This window comes from Patiria miniata, unplaced genomic scaffold (genome assembly GCF_015706575.1).
Source record: "Patiria miniata isolate m_02_andy unplaced genomic scaffold, ASM1570657v1 HiC_scaffold_18, whole genome shotgun sequence".
Classification (NCBI taxonomy): domain Eukaryota; kingdom Metazoa; phylum Echinodermata; class Asteroidea; order Valvatida; family Asterinidae; genus Patiria; species Patiria miniata.
The window spans coordinates 14,613,154-14,634,216 of NW_024037056.1; the positions used below are offsets into that span (position 1 = coordinate 14,613,154).

Below are 21,063 nucleotides of genomic sequence, written 5' to 3' on the forward strand. Positions count from 1 at the left end.
TTTTTTTTCATTTTGCCGAAGCGCATGGCTACGGCGACGCGCGCGCATACCAGAAACCGGAGACTTTTTTTGGGTCTTATACGTGTATACAGACAAGTCACAAAGCTCACGCGAGTCGTGCTCAGGTAGTACACATGCACTCCTTGGCCTCGTCTTTAAGAATGCGTGCAGCATGTGTGTGAGCGTGACACCACCCAGCTTCTAATTCTGGTCGGCGGATTCCACTATAAACGAACCCGAGCACGTGGGCACTGTACACTCACGAGCCCCCTTCAATGGACAAACCATTGTGCAAGCTACGGTGCGAAGCTACTGCTCCATGACAGCTTATTTGAACAATAGCTAGCACAATGCTTTCACCATTGATGGGGGCCACCGTGATAGCGTGCCCGGATTGGTTTATAGGGCGCCCTCTGATTATAAAAATTGGCAGTCAAGAATGAGTCATGCAGTTCCTGGTGATATATCACAAATGGTCTCATTCACATAAGACAGAAGATATGCGAAAGTGATGGCCAGCAAAACAGTCAATAACAAGTTTTTGATCAAAAAGTTAGTGTGCAAGTGTTCCTTGTTGAATGAAAGGAATAAAATTGAAAAGAGTCAAACTTTTCAAATTGAAACAAAAAATACAAAAATCACCATGTTTACTAAACAGCATAAACTGACTTCCTGACCACCATTGAATGGTCCTCTCCACTCAAGACATCTAAGATGAAATCCAAGTAACCCGATACATCAGTATAGTAACCAGGTGATAACGGCCTTGCGCAACCGAACCCGAAGCTGGTGACTCCAAGTACCGACCACCGACCATCTTCAGATTGGTAGAGCAACGGGCCTCCGCTATCACCCTACAGGGGTGCATCGGAAAAACATTCTGGACTTGACTTGTCTTGTTTCTATCTCTCTTACTGACCTACGTGACCAAGGCCACTGGAAAATCTGGGTACTGGAAAATCAGCCTTGTCATTGTAGTAGGCACAGATCATATAACGTGCCGCGCCAGAGGGTAGTAGGAAAGTAAGCCTTCACTGTCAGAAACCACTGTGAGAAAAACGCTGAGCCAACACCCAGTGCTGGGTTCGCATAATTATGTCAACTGTACACGACACAGGTAGTGATCATTCTGCCATTTGATAAAGAATTTGCAGTTATTTTACTTGAACATCAGTCATTGTTTACTTTACAACGCATGACATGGTTGCTGATCAAACGCTTGCCTACTGCAATGGCGGCCGATCACATGGAAACCAGATGGTCACGTGGTACTTTAACGTCATGTGATCGAGTCCTTGTATAAAAGAAGTCCTACTAGCTGAGCTGAATTAACTCTACCAAGTCAAGTCAAAACTAGCCTAAGCAAATCTGCACTAGTCCCATCCAATCTCATACAATCGAGAACACTATCCACCCAACTCTAAACTAATCTATCCACGTCCTGTTCAATCCAGCACAAAAAATCACAACCTTACCCTTCCCAACCCAACCCCAACAGATGCCTATTCCAACCCAATCAAACTTCACCACAGTTCATCCAATTCAATTATATCAAATCAATCATTAAAATAAAAAAAAATCATAAATCCATTGACTGAAACGTCTCAAATTTTGCAAACAGAAAGATCCATCTGTGATGGAAGAAACAGGTCTTCAAATGTTTTTGGTTTGTATATTTAAGGTCAAGTTAGTCAGAAAGAAAAGTGAAGCAGTTAACCAGTAGGCCAGGTAGCCAGCCACTTAATTAGTAATTAGTTAATCAATCAATTATAGCCACCTACCTGACAGGTGTCTGATCCTCCCTCATCATAACCAGCACATATCAGATGCTGAGGTGCTCCTAGCCGACACATGGCATGATCAAGAATAGGTAATTCCACTTCTTGGAGATTGTTGGCTACATCACTCCCTGTCATCAAAAGAAAAAAATCAGTAGTTGACATAATGTAAACCTAATGGCAGCCCAGCCCCGCCCAGACTAACCCACCCCAGCTCAACTAAGCTCACCCGAACCCATCCCATCCCATCCCATCCCATCCCATCCCCGCCCAGCCCCGCCTAACTCAACCCAGCCCAACTAAGCTCACCCGAACCCATCCCATCCCATTCCATCCCCGCCCAGCCCCGCCTAACTCGACCCAGCCCAACTAAGCTCATCCCATCCCATCCCATCCCATTCCAGCCCCGCCCAGCCCCGCCTAACTTGACCCAGCCCAACTAAGCTCATCCCATCCCATCCCATCCTAGCCCCGCCCAGCCCACCTAAGCTCAACCCAACCCAATTTTATCTAACACAACCCAATCTCATCTAACCTAATCCAACCAAGTCCAACCCAACCCAATGCATGCGACTCGACTCAACCCAACCCAACTCAACCCAACCCAACCCAACCCAACCCAACCCAACCCAACCCAACCCAACTCAACCCAACCCAACCCAACCCAACCCAACCCAACTCAACCCAACCCAACTCAACCCAACCCAACCCAACTCAACCCAACCCAACTCAACCCAACCCAACTCAACCCAACTCAACCCAACTCAACCCAACCCAACCCAACCCAACTCAACTCAACCCAACCCAACTCAACCCAACCCAACTCAACCCAACCCAACCCAACCCAACCCAACTCAACCCAACCCAACCCAACCCAACCCAACCCAACCCAACTCAACCCAACCCAACTCAACCCAACCCAACCCAACCCAACCCAACCCAACCCAACCCAACTCAACCCAACTCAACCCAACCCAACCCAACCCAACCCAACTCAACCCAACTCAACCCAACCCAACTCAACCCAACCCAACTCAACTCAACCCAACCCAACCCAACCCAAACTTTTAATGTAGGTAATTCTTACCATTTTCTTCTTTGTAACCCCATCCAGTAGCAACACATGACATATTTGCCATCGGCGTCATTCCAGGATCAGGTAAACAAGCCACGTTGATATGATCGTTGAGTTGGACAGGACGGACAAACCTAATCAATGCCAGGTCGTGGTAAAAATCACTGCCATTCGGGTTCGGCTTTTGGACCCAACTCTTGTGGATGTACATGTCTCGGACTTTGACATCGACATGATATGAGGACTTGGTGTCGAGGCGGACATCACCAAGAACAGCAAAGTCAAACCATTCGCTGGAAAAAGAAGACGAAACAGACAATTAAACAAGACTTGATATGCCTCGTTGTACTGAACCAAAAAGTTGATGTTCAGGACATTATTATACGGTCTCAGGCAGTCAATCAGTCAGTCGGGGATTTAGTCGGTCAGTCGGGGAGTCAGTCGGTCAACGACTCAGTCAGAGGACAATGTAGACTGGTCCTTTGAGAAGAAGTTCAATGTTGCTGATTTGCTGACACTTGTAGGGTTGCAGTTGAGTCAATCACAAGTCCGACCACAACTAACAGGGGATGAACAATGACAAAGAAATGCCTTTTTTCAGGGTTCATTTGATTAGCTTATGACTAATTGACTTGGGACTGGAGGACTTGGACTTGTCGTGAGCTTGTGGGGTCGTCTGATGGAAGGACTACAAACCAGCAACTTACAAACAGTGTGCCGCTGTCAGGGCCCAGTACTCGGATAAGAGCGTTGCTCCACACCAGTGTTCACCGCTTGAGCTCTGTCTGAGGGACACCATCCAGGGCCAATTACCAGCTAAGGCTGGTGTACCACCCACAATCCGAGGGCTGGAGACGGGGGTGTTCCCCCTCCGACCGCAAGTTGTAGAATTAAGAAAATCTGAAAAAAGTTGAATTAAATTTGTATTTCATTAAGACTTTTTCTTGATTGTAGTGGTCATTAATGTAAACACTGATAAGAAACAAGCAGAAATAATTATTTTATTAAAGAACTTGGATCTGTGGACAGGTAGAACAGTTTTTTAAGGTTACTCTAGAATGTTTAAGAACTAATGAGCAATACGCATGACCGTACTTGATTCATAAACACACAAGTTGCACCAGGCTAGTAGTTAATTTTGCTTATACTAAAACCTGGATTTTTGGTTTAAAATCTGATCATTAAAAATCAAGTTCTGACTTTCAGCATTAATTAGGCAGTGACTCTACTGGCTTACAGGCCCGGTTGTACCATGGTGACGGACAGTCATTTTCATCAACCCCTGCTGGGCAATCAGGAAACCCATCGCAATACCACCATGCTGGCATCGTCGTCAGGTCCATAGTGTGATCTCCGCGAGGAACGGTACACAGCGCGCTTATGTCTACAGACAGGGAAGAGATGTGTTAAGCAATTATCAGCGGAGTACCAGTCTTCTGTAATAGATACTGCATGACTTTGACTGGTAACCGGTATTTGCTGAGCAAAAATATTGTACGGGCATAGTGAATAATCCATCCTGACTTCTTGACATTAGTTAACATTAGTTAAACCACCCTGCCTGTTACTCCCTATACCGCCCCAAACCACCCTGCCCGTTACTCCCTGTACTGCCCCAAACCACCCTGCCTGCTACTCTCTGTACTGCCCCAAACCACCCTGCCTGTTACTTCCTGTACCGCCCCAAACCACCCTGCCTGTTACCAGGCCTGTTCCCTGATCCAAGACTGGGAGGTTTACTTCAAATACCAAAGTGGAACTTTACATACAAGCACAGAGCGTGAAATGCTTGTTGGCGTTGGGTCTGGGGCCTGCCCATTTTGGATTCTAGATGCTCTGTGGTCCAATCTGAGGCATTTCCAGGCCACTTTCCCCTGACTTTTTGAATCAAATTTGCTTGTGTTTAGAACTTGATGGCGAGATTTTTAGGTGGATGGGGCATGGGTCATCAACGGTTGAATTTTTCTAATTTTTTTTAATGTTTTTTAAACATAAATTTCTGAGCGGAACTCCTAACCTCTAAGCGATCTATAAAGAAGGGTAAAGAATACTGAGTCCAACCTGTGATGTTTGTAGCATAAATCTCCAGTTGAAACCCTCCCGGCTGTTTGTCCGTCAGTCCATCTGTGTTGTTGCTAGTGATGTTACCTTGGCTTAAAGGAGTACTAATGGTCCCAAACCATATCCATGCTTGACTGGACGGTATCAACACAGGACTTGCGTTGCTAATTCCGTTATATTGTCCAAGCTGTGTGCTTAGGTTCTGGCTATCATGACCGTACCCCACAACCAGACCGTTTTTGTCTTCGATGTCGTAGTCCAACGCAAGGAATTTGATGAGGAGCGAGCGAGAGGTTTTGGGTGCGGTAACGAGCCAAGTGCATCTGAGCGATGCGTCGTACAGCGGGTAATGCGGGGAGTGCAAAATGAACGGTTCGTCGTCAGGAACGTGGATTTCGCTGCCGTTGTGGCTTAATTCACACCGAGCATCCTTGCCTTGAAAGGAGAACAAAATTGTCCCAAAAATCACAAAATAATGAAGAAGATCATCCACCTGAATGACATGTTAAATGCAAGCAAAAGATTTGTATTAATCAATATGCAAGTAGTCATATTACTGTGAAGGAAGTAAATAAAATTCCTCTCTCAAAAACTATTCTTTCCCTCTTACAATAAAAAAAATAGTGCTTTCGTGGTCCTATTTTGACAATATCTGAATCTATGTTAATTAATTGGCACAGGTGATCGCTGCTAGATTGATGATGGCCTTTACAAAACATAACTGAGGTTCCCCCCCCCCCAGCTCATGTACATTCTTAAACTTGAGGAATGCACGCTTTTGTAAGCTGCGAACATAACATTGGTCCAAGCAGCATTAACCCACCTGCTGTCTGAACAGTCACAGACAGTCAAACAATGCTACCCTCTTCCCCTGCCATGCCTTTTACACAGGCTAGTCACCAACAGTCAGATCATATTTCCACAAGCACTGTGACTAGTCAAATTCAGTCAACCGACAAAAAGCAGGCAAGTGGTAGGCACAGCTGGCTTATCAATCAGCTACAATCAAAGCATAGCTGCATCAAGTTACATAAACAGTCACAGCCAGTCAATCCTGCTTTATGTAGGCTGGGAGCTCTTAACTGTTGAACACAGTCGCTTGATTGGTTTTGAATCCTGGAATGGCATGAATTTGCCAGCCACAGAGGAACGGTTTATAATATGGGAATGTGTAAAGCCTAAATTATGTCAGCAGGTTTGTCCACTTTGCAAAGTTTCTTGACATCTTACCGTCAGTACAGAACAATTCTCCAGGAGGACCCATGGGGTACATTTCGCAATCTAAGATCCAAAATAACGACAGTCCGGCTCCAGTCACATTAGCCATGAAGCAATTATCAAAAAACTCCTGGCAAAAGTCTCTGCAGGGAACATTCTGTGCATCAAAAAAGGATATTTGATTCTGTAAGCACACGGACAAAAAATTCACATTTTTACATGGACTTCAAAATTGAATCGAGTCTTCTATCTGTGACAATTGTGGAGTGTCATGGCCGAGTGGTTAAGAGCACCGGACTCAAGCTCTGGTGTTTCTGCTCAGCAGAGTGTGGGTTCGAGTCCCGGTCTCGACACTTGTGTCCTTAAGCAAGACACTTAACCACTATCGCTTCGTCCTTCGGATGGGACGTAAAGCCGTAGGTCCTGCGTGTTTAATAATGCATGTAAAAGAACCCAGTAACACTTATCGCTAAGAGAAGGGGTTCTCCCCGGTGTTTCTGGCAGTGCGTTTATCCTCAGACATATGAGGCTAGACTTTCAAGGAAAGAAGGAATTAACACCACAGGCTGGGATAATTAAGGATAACTGACACTCAGGATTGTAGTCTATGGTCCATCCATTGTTAGATGTGATTGGATATGTGGTTGACTTGTTAATTGATTTACTTATAATGGACTTTGGATGGAACACTGCTGACTTGGTTTCTCAACTGCTTTGCTCTTCATTGTACATGTCACTGGGTATTTGGTACCATTCCTATCTTTACTTTGACCACGGTTTTCATTAAATCGGTAGGTACGTTTCTGGGTAGGGCTCACTCAATGACGGCCATCTCTGTAGGAGAACTGCAACTGCGTATTTTACACAATCAAGCACGCATTGCGCAGTGTTGAAAATGCTCCAAACACGCGCTTGTTGCTTGAAATGTGTTCGAAATATGATGCAGCCGATAAGTGTTATGCAAGTTGATGCTCAAAATGCTGATGCACGTGGATGGTCTGTAGGAAATGACGTCATTTGAACGAGACCTATTACCAACAATCTTAGGTGCCAACTTACCCTTCGTTCACAACCCGGTGTGAGCATCATACAGAGAAACAGATCTGCCTGGTCGTAACACGTCTCGTAGCCTTGAAAGCCGTCGATCAAGTTGTCATAGTAGGATTGATTGGTGGCGTATATGTCTGTGTAAGGAACCAGGTCTGTGCATTGGTTGCTTGCTTCTAGTGTCTCACAGCTGGGTTGCGAATCTAGGATCAATATGAAGTTTAAAAAAAAATTATGTTCAAGATATTTTACTTATTAGCAGAAAATATCAGCATTACCACCAACCATGATCAAGTTAATCAGCAACATTTTGAACTTTTTTTATAAAAACCCATCTTATTACTGTTAACCAAAGATTTCCAAGCAATGTACTTTTTGAAATTTTATAAACATAAACTTATTTTTGATAGCACTGATAATTTCGAGAGGGTGTTTGTTTTAATTTAATTTTAATAATTCAAAGGTTTTGTTCAAATGCCATATATTTTTTAAAAGTCTTTCAATTTATAATTTTTTTGGAAGAAAGCATGTATTTTTTTTTTAAAGCATGGCGACCCTTGACTAATAAAGTGATGTGCCTGTTTCCAGTTTCTGAAATTGTCTTGAATATTAACCATAGTAAATTAACGACTTAAAGATAGCTGACCTCCAGATATTGTCGAGTTGATGAAATCCATGTAGGAAGCGATTCGAGAGTAAAGCCCAGGATAATTCTTGGAGCTGCATCCAAACACAGCACTGACGACTCCTACCTGGTGCCAGGCGCCAAGGTGGTTACGGCAAAGCAGAGGTCCACCGCTATCCCCCTGTCACAGACAAAAAAGTAAAAGGTAAACGGGACGAACCTGTGTTCACAGGAACGGAGTGCCCATCTCTCTTTCGAAGCGATTGGGCCAGACTCATATGCTGCTGTAGGGGGGGGGGGGGGGGGGATCGCCACACCTCCTCCACAGCGAGTCTGTTACCTTCCCAGCATTGAATAATGCCGGTACCCATTTAACACCTGGGTTGAGAGGAGTAATTGAGATAAAGCGCCTTACTCAAGGGCACAACAGGCATGGCCATGGCGGGGCTCGAACCCACAACCTCATGATCATGAATCCTGTGCTCTACCACTAGACCGCACGTACCCAACACATGAGATAGACCAAAATATATCCAATAGCTGGCATAACGCTAGACCGGAGACCTGGGCCCAAAATCTCTGCTAACCAAAGAATTCCCCACTTACAATTTGGTGCTAACCCAAGAAATACGTCTACCATAAGCACGGACTTTTCTGCTGCACTTAAGCAGGGATTTTTCATTAGCAGTAATCTTATAAGCAGAGCTATGAATTGGGCCCTGAATACATTCCAACTCAAATTTTGCAGCGACTGTTTCATGATGTCAAATCTGCTTCACATGTGCGTGAAGCATGAAACGGCCAAACGCACATATGTACGGGAGCAAGAAATATGGCCTCATGCTTGTGACACCCCCTTGATTGAGATGAGTCTTGGCTGGGATGCCTCCTTTTTGATTTTAATGGAGTTTGATTAGCCTACTTCTCCTGTACACTTAAACGTCGGCACCCTATTGGTACGCCGTAAATATTTAAATTGGGTGACCTTATTTAAATTACATGACCTATGTCATAGTCTGGCAAAAACAATGAAATGGACAACGGGACTAGTGTCTAATATACAACATAGCAGAACTGTGTACTGTACACTGCAAGGGCTCTGTCCATCTAGGCCCTCAGCACAGATCATATTTTCAGTCACGATTCCGTGGACTCCAAGATGTTGGATGGACTTGACGCAGTCTGGTAGAGACAGAAGTCGTAACTGTAACTCCTGTTGATGATTCGGTAAGAACACTAATAGGAAACAAAGAATAAAGGTGAAGAAAAAGGTAGATAAGGCAAAAAAAAGTAAGTCTCCGGTTTCTGGTATGGAGCTTGCCCAAAAAGTAGTGCGGTGACGCGGCTTTTTTTTTTTTTTTACCTGATTTTTTTGCCTCAAAATGTAGGCTGATGACTGCAAATTGTCCCCGACTAGACTTAGTGCAAATATAGAGGAGTCCAGAGAGGCCACATAAAGCTTATTCTCGATCATAACCCCATCTAAAATCACGTTAAAATTGTGCAGCAGCAGGATTCCAGTCAAACCAGTGAGTTTGACAGTTTTGAGACATCATCTTTCATTGAAATAAAGACGCGCATGGATACGGCAACGCGCGCGCATTCCAGAAACCGGAGACTTTTTTTTTTGGCCTAAGTCAATACAAGGTAAAGTTTACCAAACATAAAAAAAATTATTGAAGAAACAATTAATGGTTGAGTGGTCATGTCGATTTTACATTATGCAAGATTTGTAAAAATGCCAGTCGGGCTCTGACTCGGGGAGTCAGTCAGTCAGTGGCTAGGTCAGTGACTCGGTGAGTAACTCAGTTTGTAACGTAGTGAATCAGTCTGTCGGTGACTCAGCCAGTGAATCAGTCAGTGACTTAATCAGTTAGTAACTCAGTAAGTTACTCAGGAGAGTTTGCCCTATGGGTCCATCAATGCATTCTCCTGTTTAACTGTGATTTCCGTCTATAAATGAGTAATTACCTGAATTCCTGTCGGTTAGACCCCATCCAGCGACATAACAAAAACTGGAGTTGTCAAACTCGTCTATGACTGTATTCAGACATATAGGCCTGACGTAATCCGTGTACGTGATGGGATGTGCTAATTTCAACACTGCGATGTCATGCTCCGTGGTGATGTAATTGAATCCGGGGTGCAAGTATACGTACTCGACTGCAACTCTCACGTGATGCGATGATGTCTGGTTTCGTTTGAGATCACCGAACACGACGTGAATTGGTGCATTCATCATATAACTGAATTCAAACAAAAAAGTATCTGTTGTTTCCACAATAGCACTGCTAAAATGTTGGGTAAAATGTATCGGTGGCTTTTCTAACATGATGAGAAATTCACAATGGTTTCACTTTACAACACAAAAATAGTGATTGGTAATAATAAGTAATCAATCCCGGACAATGTTGATCCGAAAAGAATTACAGATGCACCATGTTACAAATCTCTTTTTGTGAGTTAGTGAAGTTCTGAAAAGAACCAAAGTAAACTCAATGTTTTGCCTGCCCTCGTGAAAAATTCATGACGCTTTCACTTTATGGCACAAGAACAGATGATGGGCAGAGTATACTGTCTGAAACATCAAGTTCCACTTGGTTCTTTTCAGAGTTCCACTTGGTTCTTTTCAGAACCTCGAAAACTCACACACAACTTTGTGATCACAAGATGATTAGCTTGATCACTCTTTATTCTAAATATCAGTCAATTGGCTGATCGTTGGAAATCAACTACATTTCTAGATATTTTCTTAACGACGGCAAGCCAGATGGAATAATTTCACGGGGTGTTTAGTACCAGTACGATCTTAAATCCACTAAGCTTGTTGATAATAATTTGGTAGGTCACTTTTGGGATAAATGTAAAGGATTTAATATACATCTTTATCAAGGATATCCATTGTCAGTACAGATTGACTTACCGAGCAGTACGCACACAATGCGCTGCAGTGACGACCCACTGTGGAGCAATTAGCGAGACGGCACATCCGTGAACGCTGGTTCCATTGCCACGGTAATATCGCATCGATCCTAACCATGGCCACCGGCCTGGCACGGCGTCTGAACCGCCAACGATGCGGAAAGACGAGCTCGCTGGCTGAAGACCGCAACCCACTTGGTTAAAAGCATCAACTGTCACAAAAAAATCATGTCATGATGTGACCGGCCAATCTGTCAAATCTATCACGAAGGCCCCCTTCAATGGCAAAAGTATTGTACTATAGTTATTGTTTAGATAATCCGTCACGGGCAGTTGCTTTGTACAATAGCATGCACAATGGTTCCTCCATTGAAGGGGGCCTCGTTAGTGTACAATGATCACTGCTTGGGCTTATCTATACTAGTCTCTAACAAGGAATACCAGTAGAGACTTACGGATGTGCTTTACGAGGTACTTGCATCGTTCTCCCTTTATCCCTCTTCTTTCAAATTTCCCATGTACAGCAATGTTAGACAAAGACCGACATTTAAGGTACCATTGATCCTGTGTACAGTACCCCACCAGGTATCTCTCGTAAAAACACAGGTGGTATGCATGCAATCAGTGTTCCATTGACCAATAGAATTTCCAAATTACACCTGCGCCTCAGATTATGAATGCGTACAAAATGCGCACAGCCACCTCAAAAACAACAAATAAATCTAGTGTCGAAATACTAAAGTTCTCTGTGACTCAAGTCTATAACTGTTTTTAATTAAAGGGAAAATACATCATTTGCTTTTGCTGTAATTTTCAGAAATGGATGGAATTGGGGGGGTTGGAAATATAAAGTAAAAAAATACACTGACTTTTTGGAGGTTTTGGGTTCGAAAATGCTATAAAAACCAAGAAAAACGACCATTTTCCTGTAGTCTGGTTCCCTGACTCCATATAAGAAGAAACAGAGCAGTTTACATACATTGGGGAATTGTAAGGTCAGGGAACCAGTCTAGCTGGCTCGTACCCGTTCATAGGTTTGTAATCGATTGCAAACAAGTGCAATGGTCAATTGGGGCCAGTATTTGAAAAAAAAGCCAGTTGTTTCCAACGCTGATCGGCCGATCAGCGTTGGAAATTGATACAAAAATACCACTTTTCTTGAAAATGACAGTATACCAGGTGCCATAATTTTACAGGATGCTTTAGACTGTCATTTACCAACATCCTATTAAGGTATTTCGCAAAAACTTGGTAGTTTTATTTTTCGATGTTTGCAAATGTTGTATATTCCCTTTAATGATGTGAGCAATTTTCTTACCCAACGAATCGTTTACCAAGGTTGTGGTATCTGCGGAGCAAGTGTAAAAAAAAATACATGTAGTCAGACTTACACAAACATGATTCTAATTAATGATACAAAATCAGTTTTCTAATATTACAGGTGGATGCAAAGGGTCTTTACGGTGTATACAAGGTTATGTTTCTGAGAACAGCTAAGGCGAGACAGGTAGTAGAGTTCTACATTTTTGGGAGAGGTGAGTTGACTTGACAGAAATCACCCACCTTCTGTTGTCGGTGCGACTGTAGTATAAAGGCATTCCACCTCATCCACCCCTCCTGGACAGTCGACTATTCCATCACAATTCCACCAATCAAGCGGAGAGTAGGGAAACTGGGAGGATTCATTATTGCATAGGTGTGGGACAGCTGAAAAGAAATCCGTGAAAAAAGAAACATTTTTGATGTACTGAAATTGTCTTTGGAATGTTTCATTGGCCCAGTGAGCAGGGGTAATAATAGCATACTGCCTGAACACCAATGAAGTAGATATGTAAACTTCATAAGGCACCTATTATTATATTAGTTAATACCAACACAATGTCTTTCTCCATAATTTGCAAAACAATTACAGCATTATTTTCTGGATGATTTGAACCATTTTCCTTGACCTGGTACTTAAGCACAAACAGTTACTTGCTTACCAATGTCCGGCAATGAGCCAACATATTATGTCAAGTTACACTGCTTATCCCTAATTATTAGCTGGATTTCGTTTGATGGCTTAGCAAAACTTCAAATCCCAATATTTTCTGTTTATCACTTTCCTATTTGATTTCAATCCAACGCATCAAAGAAATTAACAAGGGATGTAAGTTTTTGACTTACCAGCACTTAAAACAGCATAAACTTCCAGGGAGTATCCCTTTCCTTCCTCATAGAGTTTGTTTCGTGATGTGAATCTTATCCACATTGAAGTTTCAGGAGAAATAACCAATCGTACGTCTTCCTCACTGTGGAACTTTGCCAATGTTGTTCTCTTGTCATACGAGTCGCGACCTACGCCGAACGCCAACGTATCACAGCACGCTTCTATCTTGATGTCGCGCACTTTGACGACAACGCGATGTCCTGGTGGAGCCGTGATGAGTACAGTGCAGTCTAGGTACATGCCGTAGTAGTCGGGGTAGTTGTGCGATTGTAAAGTTATGCTGCCCTCTTGTGGCAAGATAATGTCAGTCTGGTTACCGCAGCGAGCGTCTTCATCTAATAATCAGAATCAAACAACTTTAAAGATGCTGTTTAACAAATCTTATTAAGGAGGACTGCTTTTTGTATAGCATGCCAAAAAGACTGTTAAATTGAAATGTTGGCATCAAGTCCCAATTAATGCAATACTTAGATCTGCTCACGCTACTCAGGTGGTATGAAATCATAGAGAATAATTGATGCATAAGTGGGCCTTGAGGCAATTAAGAAGCAAGACTGATCCATTGAATATGTACAGGGGGACAAACAGTCAGGCCATTTTCTCTCAATTTCTCTTTTGTCTTTAGGAAAGCCCGTAAAATCGTCATAGGCATTACTTGCCTCAAGACAATTTACGCGCATGCGCAAATGCACGTATAGTTATCAGTTATTAGTGGAAAGGTCTATTGCCCTCTATCTCTGCCTCAGCGCACCAGGTCTATATCAAGCATGAACACACTTGAACATCAGTGGAATATCCTTGTGTATGAATGGTTGCAGCTCACATACCTTTGTAGCAGATCATTTGATCTTGTCTGCCGGCGTCCGGTAAGGAGGCGCAATTAGCAATTAACTCGAGCGGGATACCAGTTGCATTGTCGTATTCCACCGCGCACTGGTTGACGATCTGGTCACAGTATTCTCGGCATGGGACCTTGACCCGTCCGTCGTCCGTGCAACCCTCAAAGAACAGCATGCAGGTGAAAAGAGTCAGGTTGACAGACGGGCAAGTCACATTCTCTAGCATGGTAGCAATGACGGGGTCGAAGGCTCCTTGAGTTGTCTGGAAGGTGTGATCGTAGGGTAGGAGTGCAGCACAGGTATCTGAATGGATCGACTCACACTTGGCAGGAACTGGGTCTGTTGCAATGAAAAGAAAACATTCCTTACAAACAGTGTTCAGAGTTCTCAGCACTGTCTGAAAAACAAATTCCTTGAATTCAATGAGAAATGTGTTCACTTTAACAGGCTGCTGGGAAGTCAAGAGGTGGTGTGGCACAGCCAATTGTTATCGTCTGCAGAGATGTGTGATATTTACACAACGCATAAACACTAAAAAAACCACCATAGCCAGTCAGTCAATGGACACAGCTTGGACACACGACCCAAGATGCAAATACGCCAAACTGGCAAAAACCTTCTCTTCTGGGTCACTATCAAATTCCCGGACTTTTCCCCTGAAAGTTCAGTGTTTTTCCCAAATTCCCTGAGTTTGCTATGACTGGAAAAAATGGAAGCTAGTTTTGGGCAATTTTCGTTATTTTGTCGCTGGATTGATATCGAGTTATATTTGGTCTGGTTGGAAAATGTAGCCACATTATCCAGCTCTCATTCCATGTAAAGTAATAGCCTCTACAACCAATAATCTCATCTTTATTTGCATATAAGGTCGTCGCTGAAAATCCACCAATAAAATTTAAAAAAAACATAAGCCAAGGTGCACGGTTGTTCCAAGGCATTTGTTCAGCGCCAACTGATTTGCATATTGTAGCCTAGCCATGTGATGAGGGCGCTGTTCGAACCTTGTACAGAATGTCTGAGTGCATAGCGGGCAGCTACTGTTTATTTTAGCGGCCGACCTTTGATCATCGGACACGATCGTCGAAAGCCTTGATATGAAGGCCATCTGTGACGTGACTTGGGACTGCATGAATGACTTGTGAGGACTCGCCTACAACAGGTGTTTCAGAAGTGGCAAGGGTTCGAATCCTCCGTCAGTCAATTTATCTGCTCAATCTTATAGATTAAAAAATGATCAAGGGAAAGTAGAGGGAACCTGGCTTACTCTCAATTGGACAAATCAAATATTTCATATTTTGCAAATATATTATTCTACTGCCCTCAACGTTTCAACATTTGAAGATGCTGGTCAAAGTAAAAACTCTACAAACATTTCAAAGTTCAGGATACTTTCTTACCTCCTTCAATGACATTGGCAATATAGTCGATATAAGACGCGACCCTGGTCACTACAACTGGAGAACTGGAACATTGCATACCGAGACTGATAATGCCCACCAGGTTCCAACGACCATCGGTACCCTTGCACATCACTGGTCCCCCGCTATCACCCTGGAAAGAGAAACATGAGTTGAAATGTAATCAGCATGCGAAGTAAAAGTAAAAGGAAAGTCTGTTCCGAGGCAATATGACGCATTAGCCATTTCTCTTCCCTTGATACCAGAACCCATTTTATACTCCTGGGTGGAGAGAGGCAAGTGGGGTGAAGTGGCTTGCCCAAGGACACAGCATTTGGCCAGCAGCTGCATTCAAACCCATGACCCTCTGATCATGAATCACCAACCCTAATCACTATGCCACATTCTCCCATAAGCATGTTTTGCTTGAGAACAGTTATTAGAAAATCATAGATTTGGATACTGGAAACTATAGGGAGCAGTACAGTGGCCCAGCCAGTGTTTGTGGGTTAATCCTCGTACAGCCTGTCTAAAAAAAAATGGTACAATCAGAAAAAAAATTGGTTAAATATGAAATTTCAAAATAAGTCATTCTTACTTGGCATAATATTAAAGAACAAAGACTGGGCTTTCCAATAGTGCTTGTTTGATCTTATTTGCTTTTGTCAATTCAGAGATATAATCAATTTAGTGCGATACACCAAAATCGATTTTGTGCCACTTTTATGCATGGGCAGAGTTGTTTCGAGTACTGTGCCATGCTGTCTTGAAGCTCACAAAAGATTGCAACTTGGCAAAAGAAACAAACTTGATTTTTGTGTTCCGCAGTAAACTGGAGTTATCTCTGGATTGACAAAAGCAAATGAGATGAAACAAAAAGTATTGGAAAGCCTGGTCTTTTTTCTTTAATGTGATGCTCAAAACGACTTACTTATGTTGAGATTTAATATTGAAAAAAAATCGTTTTCGATTGTACCATTTTTTTTTAGACAGGCTGTATTCCTCATAAACTGTTGGACTTCAGAAAGAAATTTATTTCAAGAAAATTGACTCACATTACAAGCAGTAGCTGAGACATTGGCGTCTGGGGCTGCCTTAATGCAGAGCACTCTCTCTGTAATAGTGATCCCCCACATCTGAAGAACTTCATATGCCTCAGTACAATCTTCCAGCTCTACAAGAGACATATCAGCTTCCAGAAGATCATCAGAGCGAATTCCTTGGAAAAACAAAGTCACATTTAACGACCAAATTGCATTGGTCAAGTTTAAGGGCTTCAAGCACTAGTATCACGCCAACCATGCCTCTCACATCCACTTTAGACTGACGACGCACGTATTGCGCCGAACCTTAATTGTCCTGAAGATTGGAATTAAGGTCATGAAAAGATTGACATTTGAAACAATTATGAAAGACTGCGTACACAGAGTGTTAATTACAAATGTCTCGTCAATGGAAAATGATTACTGTAAAGTTCATCTGGTCGGAAACCAAAATCTAGCTATAGGTCGACCCGAGTCACTCCTCATACTATTTGGTTCAGGAGGACTGGGATGCCATTCAGGAACAGACGGTTGTTTCTTGGTTGTGGACTCATTCTCAATTTTTGTAGTTGAGTACTTTTATCCGAGCACGTACTGCCAAGTACAAAGCTATCGAGTATTGATGATGGAGTTCGATACCAAACAGTCCAGGCCCAGTACCTTGCTTCTTGAGTACAAGTACCGTGAAAACGAGTCCGAGTATTTTGATATTCTAGTACAAGTTATACTACCACTACTAGTAGTTGACGCTACTTGAGTTGAACTCGACTCGAGACGTTGTGACTAGTACAAGTGCAGACAAGTATTCTCAAAAGAACAACGTGAGTGTGAGTCCCAAGGAGGATCTATAACACTGATTAGATAAGAAGTAGGTGGACATAGCGTCTGGTACCCTGACTTCTTGTCATTAGCTCACCTCTGTATTGAGTATATCCCCAGCCTGCGGTATAACATTTTGTGTACTTCTCCACGATGTCTTCGTTCGTCTGAAGATCCAGACAAACTGGTCGGACATTGTCGTTCATCTCCACTGGTCTGGTAAGCTTCAAGAGCGCGATGTCATTGGTTAATACCTTATTATTGTAGCCTGGGTGAGAGTAGATACGCTCTATAGGGACTGTCTGATGGTGTGGCGACTCCTCCATCAGATGGATATCACCTACTACGATGTTGCTCATTAGGAGCTGAAGGGCGCTAGGTACCAGACATAAAAGTAAAGTATCACAAGGTGATGAAACCAGTTGTATATTTCGACTTGTATGCGAGAATTTCAGATTTTAATATCGTAGAGAACAAACATTTCAAGACTTTCTAGATAATCATACTCCTACCCAAAATTAAAGTTTTAGATATTAGTTGCATTTCCCCTGCTCCAAGTTTACCAAGTTCAATTTTGTTCTACATTTTCAACTTGTTTGTTTTTGGGGTGTCTGCAACCCACCCAACAAAGGCACCTTGTCTGACAGCCAATAATTCAAACTTGTAAATAAAAAAATGCAATAACTGAACACAGGACGATGTTTTTCCGTAAAAGTCTCATTCAAAAGTGAACAACTTTTGTTTTGCTATATCAACTTAAAACAGGCAACTTGTAAAAAGAATGTGGAATGCATCTTTAAACTAAGGGAATCAGTCAGTCAGTCGGTCAGTGACTCGGTCCTTTATGACCCTTGGGAAAACAGCAACAATACTTTCTTACTTTGGGGATGCGACACAGTGAGATGCAGTCGTCAACCAACGATCACTGATCAATGTAGCACCACAGACTATACCGCCGTCAGTCACATTATCAAACCGAAGATAAGCCATCCACGGCCAGCCGCCCATTTCAACTTTTGTTCCGTTCACTATGCGAAACTGAAGGCTGTCTCTGCTTTGGATGGCTGGACGCAGACCACAGAGGGCGCTGTTTAGGTCATCTGAAAAATCAAACATGTCAAACACACTTTACTTTTCTCACCTTAATAAAAAAAAGTCCCATAGCTTTGAAAAGCAATTCGAAGTCTCGCAAACTTCTAAATTTTCCCCCTGACCCTTCCCATGATCCTCACCTGGCAGTTTTCTGCTGCAATTGGTCTCGTCCAATCCATTTGGGCAGTCCATGATGTCATCACATTTCCACCAATCAGGGATGGAGACTGATCCATCCAGTGAGTCACTGCTGCAGAGAGCTGATGCATCTATAGTGAGATAGAAATATTTCAAATCCAACCAAATACAACTCACCCCACCCAACCTAATCCAACCTGCCCCACCGCACCCCACCCTATTCTAACCCAACCCACCCTCCCCTACCCTGACCTAACCCAACCTAACCAACCCCACCTTACCCTAACCCAACCCAACCCATCCTTACCCACCCGGCAACTCGACCCGACCCGACCCAACCCAACCCAACCCAACCCAACCCAACCCAACCCAACCCAACCCAACCCGACCCGACCCAACCCATCCTTACCCACCAAACTCGACCCAACCCAACCCAACCAAAACCCACACCACCCACCAAAACCCAACAACACAAATGTTATCAACACAGGGTTACTCCCAACCCAACCCAACCCGCACCCTCTCTCGCTACTCATCCCTGGACACTACGCAAGATATGGAACAAGAGCGCATTCAAGCCTTCCACGTGCGGTGTCAGCGTCGCATACTTGGAGTCCGATGGTTTGACTTCATTTCTAATGCAATCATCCAGCAGCGTTCGGGCCTAGCATTTTGTCTGAGATCTCAGGGAGGCGACACACCCTTTTGGGTCATGTTCGGTGCCTCCAAGCTCCTCCCCCTGCTTGTCTTGCCCTTGATGCTGCCGTCCAGTTCCACCTTGGGCAACGGCCTGCCACCTGGACCAGGCCTCGTGGTGGTCCCCGGCCTACCTGGCTTAAGCAGGTTGTGGATGCTGTGCAGCTGTCACCAATCAAGTGCTGGTCTCTTGCCCTTGACCGGGTAGGTTGGAGGTCACTACAACCTACTGATGGTCAAGTGCAGCAGTAAGTGAGACAGACACAACATGTATTGTGGACTTACCAGTGCTTAAAATGGCATGAACTTCCAGGGAATAACCCTTTCCTTCCTCATAGAGTTTGTCTCGTGATGCGAATCTTATCCACATTGAAGTTTCAGGAGAAATAACCAATCGTACGTCCTCCTCACTGTGGAACTTTGCCAATGTTGTTCTCTTGTCATACGAGTCGCGACCTACGCCAAACGCCAAGGTATCACAGCACGCTTCTATCTTGATGTCGCGCACTTTGACGACAACGCGATGTCCTGGTGGAGCCGTGATGAGTACAGTGCAGTCTAGGTACATGCCGTAGTAGTCGGGGTAGTTGTGCGATTGTAAAGTTATGCTGCCCTCTTGTGGCAAGATAATGTCAGTCTGGTTACCGCAGCGAGCGTCTTCATCTAATAATCAGAATTAAACAATTTTAAAAATTCTGTTTAACAAATCACAATGAAGAATGTTTTTTGTATATCATGCCAAAAGGCAACGCAGCTTGTGAAATATTGTCCAATTACATGGAATATTACTGGATGGGGAACGCGCAAAATCTGAGACAATTAAAACTTAATGTACAAAATTCCACAGGGTTCTCTAAGGGGCGTGGCAAACTCGCAAACGACGATGGGTCAATTGAAATCTTAGCATTACGTCCAAATTAAGACAATATTCATGCCTACACATGCTTGCCATGCAAATGAAAGCACTGCCCTCTATCTCTGCCTCAACGCAAATGGTCTATGTCAAGCATGTACACACAGTGAACATCAGTGAGATATCTTCATGTATGGACATGTTTAACTCACATACCTTTGTAGCAGATCATTTGATCTTGTCTGCCAGCGTCCGGTAAGGAGTGGCACTGAGCAATCGACTCAAGCAGCCAGGGGACATCAGTTGTATTGTCGTAATCCACCGCGCACTGGTTGACGATCTGGTCACAGTATTCTCGGCACGGGACCTTGGCTCGTCCGTCCTCCGTGCAACCCTCAAAGAGCAGCATGCAGGTGAAGAGAGTTAGGTCAAGGGACGGGCAAGCCAAGTACGCCAGCATGTTAGCAATGACGGGGTCGAAGGCTCCTTGAGTTGTCTGGAAGGTGTGATCGTAGGGTAGGAGTGCAGCACAGGTATCTGAATGGATCGACTCACACTTGGCAGGAACTGGGTCTGTTGCAATGAAAAGAAAACATTCCTTACAAGCAGTGTTCAGGGTTCTCCTAGGCATTCACACGTACTGTACTCACACGTACTGTACGCTGCTAGGGGTGCACCCAACCAAATCAATTCCCATAGTCAAGTCTCTGTTCAATCTTATCAATTACAAAGTGATCAAAAAAAAGAAGTGGGAACCTGGCTTAGTTTCAACTGGACAAATACAAATATTACAAAATGATTTCATATTTTGAAATCACTTTGCTCCTTAGACAGGCCTCAACATTTCAACAAGGTGTTGGTCAAATAAGATATCTTACCTCCATCAATGACATTGGCAATATAGTCGATATAAGATGCCACCCTGGTCACTACAACTGGAGAACCGGAACATCGCATACCCCGACTGATAATGCCCACCATGTTCCAACGACCATCGGTACCCTTGCACATCACTGGTCCCCCACTATCACCCTGGAAAGAGAAACATGAGTTGAATGTGATCAGCATGCGGAGTAAAAGTAAAAGGAAAGTCTGTTCCGAGGCAATATGACGCATTAGGCCGGTGTCCATCTACGTCTTGCATGACACTAAACAAAAGACAAACTTTCTCTTGCAGTATATGCCAGAACCTATTTTATACTCCTCGGTGGAGAGAGGCAAGTGGGGGTGTAGTGGCTTGCCCAAGGACAC

The 21,063-nt window shown here is 43.6% G+C and overlaps 1 protein-coding gene across 3 annotated transcripts in view; it reads right to left on the reverse strand.

The window, feature by feature from the left end:
- Positions 1–21: 21 nt before the first annotated feature.
- Positions 22–21,063, reverse strand: part of LOC119724798 — a 35,214-nt gene continuing 14,172 nt past the window's right edge. The window contains exons 18-41 of one of the 3 annotated variants that reach the window (XM_038196013.1): positions 20,691–20,844; positions 20,029–20,385; positions 19,245–19,622; positions 18,266–18,394; positions 17,914–18,133; positions 17,131–17,408; positions 16,227–16,390; positions 15,172–15,325; positions 13,763–14,113; positions 12,893–13,270; positions 12,290–12,433; positions 12,045–12,074; positions 10,728–10,938; positions 9,776–10,050; positions 8,892–9,040; positions 7,826–7,985; positions 7,192–7,382; positions 6,145–6,289; positions 4,915–5,349; positions 4,091–4,237; positions 3,561–3,753; positions 2,866–3,146; positions 1,782–1,909; positions 22–854 (exon numbers count right to left, since the gene is read on the reverse strand). In XM_038196013.1, the coding sequence (XP_038051941.1) occupies positions 651–854; positions 1,782–1,909; positions 2,866–3,146; positions 3,561–3,753; positions 4,091–4,237; positions 4,915–5,349; positions 6,145–6,289; positions 7,192–7,382; positions 7,826–7,985; positions 8,892–9,040; positions 9,776–10,050; positions 10,728–10,938; positions 12,045–12,074; positions 12,290–12,433; positions 12,893–13,270; positions 13,763–14,113; positions 15,172–15,325; positions 16,227–16,390; positions 17,131–17,408; positions 17,914–18,133; positions 18,266–18,394; positions 19,245–19,622; positions 20,029–20,385; positions 20,691–20,844 (5,256 nt within the window). In that variant the 3' untranslated portion in view covers positions 22–650. The remainder of the gene's footprint in view (positions 855–1,781; positions 1,910–2,865; positions 3,147–3,560; positions 3,754–4,090; positions 4,238–4,914; positions 5,350–6,144; positions 6,290–7,191; positions 7,383–7,825; positions 7,986–8,891; positions 9,041–9,775; positions 10,051–10,727; positions 10,939–12,044; positions 12,075–12,289; positions 12,434–12,892; positions 13,271–13,762; positions 14,114–15,171; positions 15,326–16,226; positions 16,391–17,130; positions 17,409–17,913; positions 18,134–18,265; positions 18,395–19,244; positions 19,623–20,028; positions 20,386–20,690; positions 20,845–21,063) is intronic. The other 2 variants (XM_038196014.1, XM_038196015.1) reach the window with 2 other exon arrangements.